The 13,028-nt window shown below is 41.5% G+C and overlaps 1 protein-coding gene across 2 annotated transcripts; it reads left to right on the forward strand.

The window, feature by feature from the left end:
- Positions 1–5,732: 5,732 nt before the first annotated feature.
- Positions 5,733–11,581, forward strand: LOC147424900 (uncharacterized). 2 transcript variants are annotated; one of them, XM_086500555.1, is made up of 5 exons: positions 5,733–10,009; positions 10,229–10,299; positions 10,424–10,513; positions 10,599–10,620; positions 10,912–11,581. In XM_086500555.1, the coding sequence occupies exons 1-5, from the start codon at positions 6,932–6,934 to the stop codon at positions 10,981–10,983; spliced, it is 3,333 nt and encodes a 1,110-aa protein (XP_086356681.1). In that variant the 5' UTR covers positions 5,733–6,931; the 3' UTR covers positions 10,984–11,581. The 2 variants fall into 2 exon arrangements, with proteins under 2 accessions (XP_086356681.1, XP_086356680.1); XM_086500554.1 differs by having other exon boundaries at positions 5,733–6,817; positions 6,975–10,009; positions 10,424–11,581.
- The last annotated feature ends 1,447 nt before the right edge of the window (positions 11,582–13,028 follow it).

The raw sequence follows: 13,028 nt of genomic DNA on the forward strand, positions 1-13,028 counted from the left end.
ATTTGATAAGCTACAAGGATCCACCTACTTCAGTAGGATTGACCTAAAAAGTGGCTATCATCAAATAAGGATAGTTGATCAAGACATTGTAAATACAACATTTCGCACTACGTTTGGTCTTTACAAATACATTGTCATGCCTTTCGGTTTGACCAATGCACCAGCCACATTCAACCGCTTGATGGAGAAGCTATTCAGGCATCACCGAACCTTTGTTGGAGTGTTCTTTGATGATATCATCATCTACTCTAATTCATTAGCCGAACCTTTACTGGAGTGTTCTTTGATGATATCATCATCTACTCTAATTCATTAGACGAACACAAGCAACACCTCCAGGTGATATTTCAAGTTCTAAAAGAGAATAAACTTTATGTTAATCGAAAGAAATGTGAATTTTTCTTACAAGACATTCAGTATTTAGGTCACATTATCTCTCAAGATGGCATCCAAATGGATCCATCAAAGTTAGAGGTAATAAAAGAATGGCCTAAACCAAGGAATCTTCATGAGTTAAGAAGCTTTATAGGTATGTGCGCATACTATAGGCGCTTCATAGAAAAGTTCTCACTAATAGCAGGACCATTACATAACCTAACAAAGAAAAATGTTAGGTACACATGGTCTGCCAAGGAGAACAATGCTTTCAAAAAGCTTAAAGAAAAGCTATCTCTCAACATGTGCTTACACTACCGGATCTCTCAAAGCCATTTGAGGTCCAATGTGATGCTTGTGGTGATTGCCTTGGAGTTGTTTTGCTTCAAGAAGGGCACGCCATAGGCTATGAAAGTCGAAGCCTTGACCCTGTTGAGCAAGCTCTAGGCACATATGAAAAGGAACTCCTCGCAGTTCTACATGCCTTAGACTCATGGAAGCACTATTTATTGGGGACTCCTTTCGTTCTGCGAACGGATCACCAAAGTCTTAAGTACTTCATGACGTAGACCAAGCTCTCCGACAAACAAATGAGGTGGGCAAACTTTCTTTCAAAATTTCATTTTCATATTGCTCACATTGCTAGCAAGCATAATTAAGTAGCCGATGCACTCTCAAGATGTCCGAGAGTGAATGCGGTTTCCATAGCAACTCACAATGATCTATCTTCTATGATAGATGAGTATGCTATTGATTCCGATTTTAGAGATGTGATTTCAGCCCTTGCACTAGGGAAGAAAGAGGAACCATTTACTTTACAAGATGATTATCTTCTCTATGGAAATAGACTATGTGCTACTAGCTCATTACGTGAGAAAGTAATATATGAATCTCATGCTCCTCCTTATGCAGGGCATAGAGGGATTCAGTCTACCCTAAAGCGGATTGAAACATATTTCTATTGGCCTACTATAAAAGCAAACATACAAGAGTATGTTTCTAAATGTGTGGTATGCCAAAAGACGAAGTTTGATAGAGGGAAGCAACCTGGATTGCTTCAACCTTTGCCAATCTCTAATTCACCATGGGAGAGAATATCCATGGATTTTATCTTTGGATAGCCTAAGTCTATCCATGGGAATACGGGAATATGGACGATAGTAGACAGGTTCAGTAAACAAGCTCATTTTATACCTGTCAAAAAGACTATCAAAGCCCATCCAATGGCAACCCTCTCATTTTACAAATCTTCAAGTACCATGGCTTGCCAATGTCCATAGTGTCGGATGGAGATCCTAGAATGACTAGTAATTTCTGGAAGGGTCTCTGTGAGAATTTAGGAACAAGGCTAAACTTCTCTTTGACCTATCACCCTCAAATAGATGGCCAAAGTGAAATAGCTAACCTAACAATCCTCGATCTACTAAAAACCTATGTAACGGAAGTAGATCAAAGATCCCAATGGGAGAAGTACTTACCCTTAGTGGAGTATGCCTACAATAACATTGTACATACTTCCACGGAAAAAGCACCTTTTGAGATAATTGAGGGAAGATCAAAAAATCCCTTGCTACTTAAGGTACACGGGAAGATCTTCGTTGCAGATGAGTAAAGCCGAGACCTACAAGAATCTTTCCAAAAGATTAAGGATGTTATCTCTACCTCACTGCAAAGGCAAAAGGCTGATGCTGACAAACACAGAAGATCCCAAGCCCTTAAAGAAAATGATTGGGTCTTACTCAAATTTCCCAAGGCCGATTAAGGCACACGACGGGCAAGAATCCTACAGGACACCAAAAGTACTATGCTAAGTTAGCAAAAAGGTATTATGGTCCCTTCCAAATTCTTAAGCCAATCAATGAGATGGCATATCAACTCAAATTGCCTAACCATTGGCTCATACACAATGCTTTCCATGTGAGCCTACTAAAGCCTTACAAAGGAGAGCCACCTCAAGAACCAACTATTGAAGACCCAGTGGAGATCGAGGACTAAGAAGAGGTGTTGTAGCCCGAGTCCATTCTCTGACATGAAGACAAGGTACTAAGAGGCGGTAAGACTATTCGACGATATGTTATTAAGTTTAAGAATTATCCTTTTGAAGATGCTAGATGGATGCATACAATCAAACGATAACCTAAACCTTGTCAATGCTTACAATGCTTCCCTAGAGTAAGCAAATGTACAAATGTTAAAAATGAACAAAGTTTTTGTCTTATAAGACTCTCTTTTTCTTTATTGTGCACAAAAATGAAGTAGTATGCATACATAGATCAAGTTTGCGGAGACGACGTCTCCCAAACACCAAGTAGTGCTTGTCACTCTACTATGGAAGATTGATAGGACTAATATGCATACATGCTTGCGGCATCTTAGGCTCTCAAGCGCCAAATGGACTAGTCATCCATTCTGGAACGATGTCGTAGGGTAACATAGGGATCCTCTACCCGCTAGGAAAAAGGACTAATGAATATGCTTTATCTTCTCTACTCCATAGTCGAGGACAACTATGATTTCAAGAGAGAGGTAATGTCATAATAATCAATATCTAATTCTCCTAAATGATTTTCTCATGTTAAACTGATCATTTAATATAGGGAAGTGCCAGGGGAGAAAAAGCTAGAATATTGGTTAAGCTAGCAGACTGGCCACGATAGGATCCAAAGAAGGGAAAATAGGGATCCAAAAGGGGGCCCATCTGCAAAAGAGCAATGTGCACCAATGGGCTTAAAAGACCCTAAGGTTCAGCCCATTAAGACTTCCAAAATGCTAAGGTTCCAAACTTCAAAGGTTGTGTCCAAAGGTCAAAATCCTAGGGAAATTGGATGCTTTGTGTGTGTCCCAAAAGTCTTCAACAATCCCTACATAGGAGGGGGCGAGCCCTAGAAGTAGGAGATGAGAGAGAAACTCACTCACACACACACACACACACACACACACACAAGCTCCCTTTACACAAAGGGAATGAGGGACACATGTTAGCTCCCTAGCCCAGATGCCCACAAGGTGTACTCCACTCCTATTGGATGGCCTTGGAGGTGGACCAATGAGAATTAAGCTAGAGTAAATCTAGTTTAATTAATTTAAAAACACTTAATAAAAGAATCAATAAGAATTAAGCTCTCTAGAAGACTATTGGACAGTCTCCCAAGGGGTCCAATGCACATTCAGCAGCCCAATGGCTTACCTAATTACTATTGGCCAAGAGGCAAAGGGCTCCAATGAGAGTTTAGTTAAATTAAGTAATTACGTAAAGCTCTCACAAAAGGGGAAAGGGGGACACATGTCAGAAGACTATCACTTATGCTCCTTAATTTTCATTGGCTAGGCCTGGGGAGGTCCAATGAGGTGTGAGGATGAGAAAATAGCAAGAGGGGTCGATCAAGAGAGAGAGGGGGACTGATTTTTGCAAGGCATTATCACACACACACTCACACAATCTCATGTGTGAAGCAAAGAAGACTCTCTCCTCTTCTCAAGCTTTAATGGAAAGCTTACCACCTACTCCAAGCTTGTGAGAAGGGAAGCCTACGCCAACAACTCTTGGCTTTGTGATGCAAATCCAACCAAGAGCCAAGCTTCAATGCATGCTCATCTCCTCTACCATGCTAATTTCTAAGCTAAGCTATGTTAATATGAGTGATTATGTGAGGAGATGTACATATTTCTCGTAAGAATACTCCTTCTTCCTCTCAATCTACTCTCATACCCTGCAAGCTCTCACCATCTTCGAAGGTGTGTGAGGTCTTGGGTCTGAGACCGTGAGGGAATTGATTTTGTGTTTGATAAGTGTTTTGCTTAGTGCATGAAGTTTCTATCTTCATTGCACTAGCTAGTCTTGAAGGAACACAAAGAATTGTATTGTAAAATGTCTCTCTTGATGGGAGAAACCATAATACAAAGCCTTTTGGAGGGGGGACCGGCTCCATGCAAATCTGGTCCTCAACTGTTGTCAATTGCTTAATATCTCTCTCTTTTGAAGTATTGTTCATGCTATCTAACTAGGTGTTATATTTTTTATTGCTCTCTCCACCCAAGCACTCTTGTTATTCTTATTAGGAAGCTATTCTAATGAAATGCTCACTATGTTCATGTTATTTTCCGCTACACACAAGTTACTAGACCATTAAATGTTACTCTCTCTCTCTCTCTCCCTCTCTCTCATGTATGCGCCAGCCTATAGACATCACATGTCTCCATCTCTCTTCTCTTTCTTTTTCGCCGTCCCCAGTCTACATTGTTTCACTATTTCAGCCCTCTCTCTCTCTCTCTCTCTCTCTCTCTCTCTCTCTCTCTCATGTCATGCCTCGAAGCATGTGCATTGTCCTGCAATCTTTGCATCTGCGAACTGTTGAGTGCAAGCTCGCGATTGGGGTACAGTTAGTAGTAGTTGATGGCTAGGCGCAAGTGATTGGGGAAGGAGGAACACGAGGCGCATGTGATTCAAAAACCAGTGAGATCAGCCAAGGTTTCACCCAAACTCTGTCACGTGTAAGGGAACCTGTGAGGGCCGTGAATTTCACACAAAGATTGCTTGTCACGACTGTTGCAAGAGGTCTTAGTGGGAGAGAGGACGGGTGTAGGGACAGGGACATGCATGCACGGAGGCGAGATGATGAGAGAAGGAACTCGAATAGAAAGGGAATCTTAAAGGGTAATGAATTTTATTTTGTAGGAGCCATAGTTGAAAAGATTATCTAGTATACATATATAATCACAAATGGTTTTAAACTTACGAAAGACCCTACTTAAATAATATGAAAGATGCACATTGCACATCAATAAATAAAATGAAAAGAAGTAAAGAAAAAACAATAAAGTTACAAATTAAAACAAAAATTATTTTAGTGCTTTTTTCATAAGAAAATGTAAATTTAAGCAACATAAAAGATAATAAAACAAATTAGTGAAATTAGTCTTTATGAAATCCTTACATCAAAGGGCTCTTTATCAAGACTTTACATCATGGGATCAAACTCCTAGGAATACTTTAGAAAATAACATTTAATAGACCATGATTCATTTCTATTCACAAAACTTTTGAGCCTCCTTGGGACACTTGTCATGCAAACAAAATTGAACGACCTTTGCCCATAGTGCAAGGGAATGCCACTTACAAGTGGACAGGGAAAACCTCTATTTACAACTAAAAAAATCTCCGTTTACCCTTATAGGACTTTCAACTAAAAAAGATTCCTTACTCTTCATTTATAATTAAAGGTTTGGACTCAAGTGACCTTACATAACAAGATACATCAAAGAGAGAATCCTTCAACAATTAAAAAAATCTTGACCATCTTTCACAATGGCATGGTTCTCAAGAAGAAACAAGATAATTATTTGAAAATTATGGACTAAATGAGGACTTTTGGAGAAATAACTTCGTTTAGATACAAAAAGGTACTAGTACCAATTGTATCTACACAACTATTGTCTCACAAGTTGAAGGATAGGGATGTGGTTCACTTGGGTAGCCATTCTTAAGAGAGACAACAATTATCTTCTTTTGCCTCCCTCTCCCTTCTAAGTTTAACCACCCCTTTCCCTTATTTTTTAATTTAGGGGGCTAGTTATTGGATGCCTACTTTTAACCTATTCGCTTATGTAGCCTTTCGAAAAGGCCTCCTCTTTTGCACTTACATGGTACGGTAAGTTTCTCATGGTCAATCCCCTTAGTTCATATCACGACAATGTTCAGGGTTCTACAAGGAAGCCGTACCCGTTACAGATCATATAGAGAACAAAAAGAAACTGATGATAGACAAGAAGCTAGCATACCGCATAAAGGGGGGAGCCATAAGCTCCAGCACCATTCGAGGGGACACCAACATGCGCCAAACGCCCAAGAGGAGTCACATCCGAGCGGCTTCCAAATCACCACAAACCAACAAACTGCAAGCTTTTAGTGGAGAGCCAAGCACCATCAATTGACGCTGACCAGAGGGAGGACAAGCCCCCAACCACCGAAGGGTGTTTCCACCAAGAGAAGGCTGTCTACCACACAATCGTCACTTGCCACTTGTAGGAGTTGTCAACAGGTCTTCACAAAAAAGGCCCGCCGAGGTGCGTGGGCCTCTCCCAAAGCGCCAAAAATGAGGCTGAGGGTAAAGGGCAAGGCAAGCAACCATGGACAGGACTATACACCCAGCGCCTCAGGCTGCAACCTTTTCCCCGGCCCAACATCGGCCACCAAACCCTTCTCGACCTTCAAATTTAAACGATGTAGAAAAGCCACACCACACTAAAAGGCCTTGGTTTTGCGGACCTTTCACACCGCCAATGATGGGTCGTGACCTGTGGCACCAACTCACTTGAACAGACATTGTCGACGTCTTGTTCTATGCAGTATTCTTTACCATCGTCATCGCCAGCCCCACAACCCGCTTGCGAGGATGAGCAACGTTCTTAGCGTCTACCCAATCAAAGGGCCAGGCTTTGAGAGGTACACGCTGCAGAAACTAACACGGGGAGAGAGAGAGAGAGAGAGAGAGAGCTGTCAGCTGTTGGTCGTTTTCTTGTGCTTTTTGGGCTCTGTGTTGATGATCAAGAGCTTCACATGAGGTATGTCGTTGCTCTGATGTTCTCTGTTGTGCATTCAGGTATGGGCGATGACGAAAACATAGTGACCACATACTATGTTGAAGGAGAAGTCTCTTTATGTTGGGACCGAGAAACAGGGGAGTTTGTATCTTTATATATGAATAGCACCCTTAATGATGAATTCACAGATGCGCATGCCCCTCTTAGCACATCTGTAGCATCATCTTCATCTTTGAAAAGTGGTTTTTATCTTTGTCCAAGTCATTCAGACGATCGCGAATGTTTGCATTCGACATTATTGACTGATGAAGGTGGGGCGCATATGTGTGCTCTTGATCGTGCAGAATCTTCCTGCTCTGATGTTGATGTAGATCCACTTTGGACGGTGGCATCCAATTACGCCACAGATAAGCCTTCTATAGAATTTGTAAAATCATCCGTCCCCATTGCTATGTCAATGCCTCGGGCGCCATTGAGCACCACCATTCATAGTCCCTCTACTCACAAACTAGTTTCTGCAAATGGTTTATTCAATTCTGATGCCATGCGAAAGGGCAGTTGTGTTGAGCTCCCTTTTGTGCCAATTCAGAGTAAGACCTTGATGCGCAAATCCAAGATGGAGAATATAGATCAATCATCTGGGTCCGATTTGCCTTCATCACCTGCCAAGACGAAACAAACACAGAGTAAGGCCAAGGGTGGCAGCACATCAGCTGACGAAAAAGAGCAAAAACTTACGCAGATTCCTTCATTGAGTAAAGAAGAAAAAGAGAAAAAACTTATACAGATTCCTTCATTGAGTAAAGAGAGTTCCGGGGTGCTTGGGAATGGTCTCTCTGTCTATAGAGTGAGCTTTGTCTCTCATACTCCTGTGACAAGATCATCATCTAAAGTCGAGGATACCGTAGTTTCTCCACATCCCACGACCAAACAAAAGGTAATGGAAAACATGAGCAAAAATATTCCTACGCCAAGTTTATCATCCGTCTTTGAGGATAATGTTGATTCTTTACATCCCGCAACCAATCAAAAAGCTCTGAGAAACTTAAGAGAAAATGATCATGTCCTTCTATGGCGACCTCCTCCTAGTGAGGCACAAAGCACACACTTCCAAGGCACAAGAGTAACAAGACCCAACTTGTCACCATGGTTTTCAACCCTGAACACTTCATGTGGAGCTTCACAGGTCTCTTGCAATTTAGCTTTGACTTCCTCAGAGAAGCTGAGCACCAATACTACGACCACTTCTCATTCTTCAAGTGGAAGAACTGGCCATGAAGAACCATCTTCAACATCAAAGGATATCTCTCCTGCAAGCTCTAACGATACCCAGAGCTCTCGCTGCCTCCGGTCATCTTGTAAGGATGGAAACTGTCAGGTTAATGTGACACCTTCCTCAGAGAAGTCAAGCAGCAATGGTGCATCTGATTTTCTTTTTTTAATTGAAAGAGAAGAGTCATGTGGAAGATCGTTGGGAGCTTCTTCTGTATGCTCTACAGATAGTTGCAGCATTCACTGTCACCATCCTTCTAACGATGGAAACTGTCGGGATAATATGACACCTTCCTCAGAGAAATCAAGCACTGATAGTATGCAGATTTATTGTTCTTCAGTTGAAAGAAGCGGCCTTGTCGAAGAGCCGTCTATGAAATCGTTGGAGAAAAACCACCCTCTTCCTGCATGCTCTACAGATACCCACTGCTCTTACTGTCTCCGCTCTTCTTGTAAGGATGGAAACTGTCGGGCAAATCTGGTACCTTCTTCCCCTACTTCTGAGAAGACATCTGGGAATGCTCCGTTTGCTCCTCTTCGTAGTGATGAAGTCTCCAAACCTGCGATGGCCAAAATGGCCGCTGCCACCGCAAGAGCACTCAAACAAGCAAATGATTGGGGGAGTAAAACTGCTACTCCTACTAGTGATGCACATTCAGGGTTTTTGTCAATCGACTCCCATCCTGTTCCACACGATGAGAAAACTCCCATATCTCCGCCGGATGGAAAAAAGGCCCGCCTTACTCCCCTCTCGCTTATTGATGAGCCTTTTTCACCACCACCAACAACTCAGAGGTCGGGTGTCAAAACCACATTGCAATGGCTGATGGATTACACAAAAAATGCGGTTTCTGAGAATGCACAGATTAATGACACAAAAACTGAGGTTTCTCTTTTGGAAAACATCAAAAAGAGAGAGGATGCGAGAAAAAAATCAGATTTTGGAGCTAATTCCCCATCCTCTAATGTAGATGGCTCGTTATGGTCCTCTCGGGTTGATGAAAAGCCCACAAAATGCATTAGCTCTTTACCGCCACCCTCTTCTGAATCTCAGACAAGCTTACCGCAACATTCTGTTGAAGAAAAGCCTGCCATTTTGAATCCTTTCACTCCTGCATGTTTATTCGACTTTGCCAACACTTATTTATCACTTCCTGCTGGAGCAAAGCAGGAATCAGATCCTGTAACTTCTATAGCCATCACCGAGCAGCAAAGCATGAAAAGCCGCAAACGATCAAGGGATGCTGCTTCAAGATCTACATGTTTACCTGCAAAAAAGGTCAATCAAACTACTCCAATGTTCTCCTCAGGGGATATGACCAGCATACCGACCATTTCCTGTATTGAGAAGACGAGCCCAGTTTCCACAAGGCCAAAAGGCAGCAAGAAGCCAATAATATGTGACCCCTCTAGCAGTAAGGGCTCAATTCCCGAAGTTACATTGCATAAGCGACTCCACAAAGTGGAGAAGAGACCAAGAGAGAGTGATTCTTCCTTTCTCAAGTTGAATGTTGTCGATGTTGGGTCACCTTCAGAGCAGCAAGAGCTAGCTAGATCAAGCCATCAGCCCCATAACCCTTGCCAGGGAGGTAAGAGTAGTCGAAACTTGAGAGATGCTTACAGTGGCCACCGAAATAAGCGTCGCAAGACTTTCCAGCCCTCTTTTGGACCCACGGATTGCTGCCGCCCTCGAAATGCGTTTATTCTTTACAGCATGAAGGAGCGTCAGCAGATTGCAGCTGCCCATCCACATGCACAATTTGGTGAAATAAGCAAATTAGTTGCCTCGTCCTGGCACAGAATGTCTGATGCAGAGAAAAAGGTTTGGGAAATTCTTTATTTTTTTAATGTTGTTTGTTATATTATCATTCACTTCTTCAAATTTTGGACGGATATGTGAGGGATACAGTTCTTTGCTGATGTTCTGCTATTTCTAGTTGTGAGGCTAAGTAAAGGCCGTTATCAAGCGCTATCTCAATGTATTGCGCTTGTCATTACCATTTGCAAGGTTCTCACTAGAATGGTATATAATTATTTGCAGCCATACAGGAAGCTAGCTTCAGAGGAAGCAAACAAATATCATAATGAGGTCTGCAAAAGCCACCAAACTTGGTAAGCCTTCTCGGCAGTTGATAGTGCTTGTATGTTCTATTTGTCTGTGTAGTTTCTTGAGAAAGGCAGTTGCGGTTGCAGATCTTATAGTCATCTCAGTTTCTTTGCTTTTCCAATTAATCAGGGAACATCTGGCAAGTAGAGGCTTGCAAATCTTGTATGTGGTCGACCTTGTTTGTGAGTGGCTCTCACAGAAGCTCCCAAGATGGGCAAAGTATCTCTCAAGATCAAGCATGGGCCTAAGTTAAGGCTGAAATGTGTTGTTTGGATGTTAATTCTTGGAGCTCAACTTTGTAAAGGACGTTGGCTTTACAGCCTATGGTAGGGTATTTATCGATAGCTTTTTTTGTGATATAATTGAAATTCAAAAGATGTTGCTGGGGTATCGAACCTGGGTCCTTACACACCCACACATCCACCTTTACCACTATGTTACGATCCCGTCGGTAATTCTTCGAGAATTGGGGCATATGTGCATCTTTATCTATTTGACATAATGTGGGCTTCAAAATGACATAATGTGGGCTTCAAAATTGGGTGTAACTGGGGTGTGACCAGGTGTGCTTGATTGGGCTAAAACTAATGATCAATGCTTGTGAAATTATATGACAGGCCTTACCTTTGTCGAAGTATCGGCACCTTCTTGAGCAGCAGCTATATGGTGGTGTTAAGATGTGTTGTTAGTTTGCAAAGGGATGGCTATGTTATTTATATCTCTTGCATTCACATGGTAGGGAATGCATGCAAGAGGATGCATGGTATTTGCATTCTGAAAGATAATAAGGGTCTCTTCAAGACGCTCATCATAGTGCTTGCACAAAATGATCCCAAGTTCAGCAAAAGGCATGTTAATTTGAGCCCACAGATAGAAAGAAAAAAGAAGCTACATCTTGTTGATTGAGGAGGACGAGGGTCGAATGGCTAATGCGGCTGCAACGACTTGCTGTATTCTGGTTTGAGATTTACAATTTCCATTGGCTTCTTCTCTATTATGTTTATGCTTTTGGCTAAATTATCTTGCAGGTTCAAAGTAAATGATGCAAGAACTCAAGAATGTCCCATAGTTCTCCAGATTTGCGACGAATGACTTGAAGTCTCTATTGGAGATTTCTGTATGCTTGCAACTTTTGTCATTTGACAAGTAAATGTCTGAGACTCCATCTTGCAGATTATATTAGGATTGAGAATCATGGCCTTGCCATAGTTGATGATCAACTTGGAACTAAGATATTAGTAGAGTTTCTTGGCAATTAGTTATGTTACTTTGCAAAATCAATGAGAGTCTTTCTATTATAAGGATTCTTATTGTCCATGTTCATGAATTTGTGTGTATTATGGAAAACTTTGTGAGAATGAAGTGTTAAAGAGTCCAAGTTAAGAGTATGGGAAAAAGATCTAGGATAGAGGAAGAGATGAGAGAGTGAGAGCATCAGAACTTGTGTTAGTGGAAAAATAAGGTTGGATGACCTAAGCAATGATCACAAGAAGATTTAGAAATTTTCTCATGTAGGAAAACGGAGTCTTTCTCATTGTTTTTCATACAATGCATAACATCATGAGCTTCTGCTCGAGAGGCACCGCATTTCTAGCTAGGTACGATTGGGGGAGGGGACCGCCGGCCCCCCCACCGGGCCGGCGGTCCCCTACCCCCAATCGTACCTAGCTAGGTATGCAGCGCCTCCCTCACAGAAGCTCATGATGTTGACAATGTGGGAAATATTGTGAGGATTTGTCCAAAACTTCTTGTGGATGTCAAAGAACGATTGAGTAAGCAATGATGTAGCAAAGTCCAAGTGACTTGTGTATAAATGTTTATTCTCAAGTAGAAGTCATGCATTTTTTGAGTCTACATTCCTTTATCACCCAAGTGTGGTAGATTGGTTATGCCATTTCCCTCTTGAATAACAGGTCTTGAGTGCAACTCCTTGTTGGCTAGATCTTTAAGGTCTTTTGGGATAGTTTCCTATGACGTTAAAACTCTCCTCTTCTTCTTCTTCTTTTCTCTCTCTCTCTCTCTCTCTCTCTCTCTCTCTCTCTCTCTCTCTCTCGGGCTTATACACGTCTACATCATGAATGCTATCTACAAGGGTGCACCCTCCATAACTCCTTGCAATATCATGAAGTTATGCCTCTATTGATGATTTTTGGGGACTAAGAGGGTCATGATTGTGATTTTGAAAAGTGAAGTCGAAGTGGATCTCATAAACCAAGCTACACTCCTTTGTTGTGTTGGCTTAAGCTAGCTTTTTGTCTCTTTGTGTATATCCCATCTAGTTGTACAAGCATCCATGTCATCAACAATCATGTGAAATGCATACGTGTTTTAGGAGGATGATGGTATTATGTTGCCCAATTCTATGCCTATACAAGAGACTTCTTTTTATACATTGCATTTCATATTTTTAAAATCGTGAATGGTTCTCTTGATTATCCACTTTAATTCAAACAAATGATATCAACAATTAGCATTTTTAATCCTATTAGATCTTGATCAACCTCTTTAATCACTCTCTACCTCAATTGACATACTAATCATTTGTCTAATTTTTTCAATCGGGATATGTTCATGGCAAGACCTTTGAGCCATTACCGTTTTCGTTGATTTGCTTAAGCAATTGATTAGTATGTGTGCGATTTCTCTTACAAGTATGTATGTAATTTGGAGTGTTGATACAAAGTATCAATAATTACTACTTCCCATTGCGAGCTCAACAAGTGTGTGAGTTGCA

The sequence above is a fragment of the Adiantum capillus-veneris genome, chromosome 25 (assembly GCF_014529385.1).
Source record: "Adiantum capillus-veneris isolate H3 chromosome 25, ASM1452938v2, whole genome shotgun sequence".
Lineage (NCBI taxonomy): Eukaryota > Viridiplantae > Streptophyta > Polypodiopsida > Polypodiales > Pteridaceae > Adiantum > Adiantum capillus-veneris.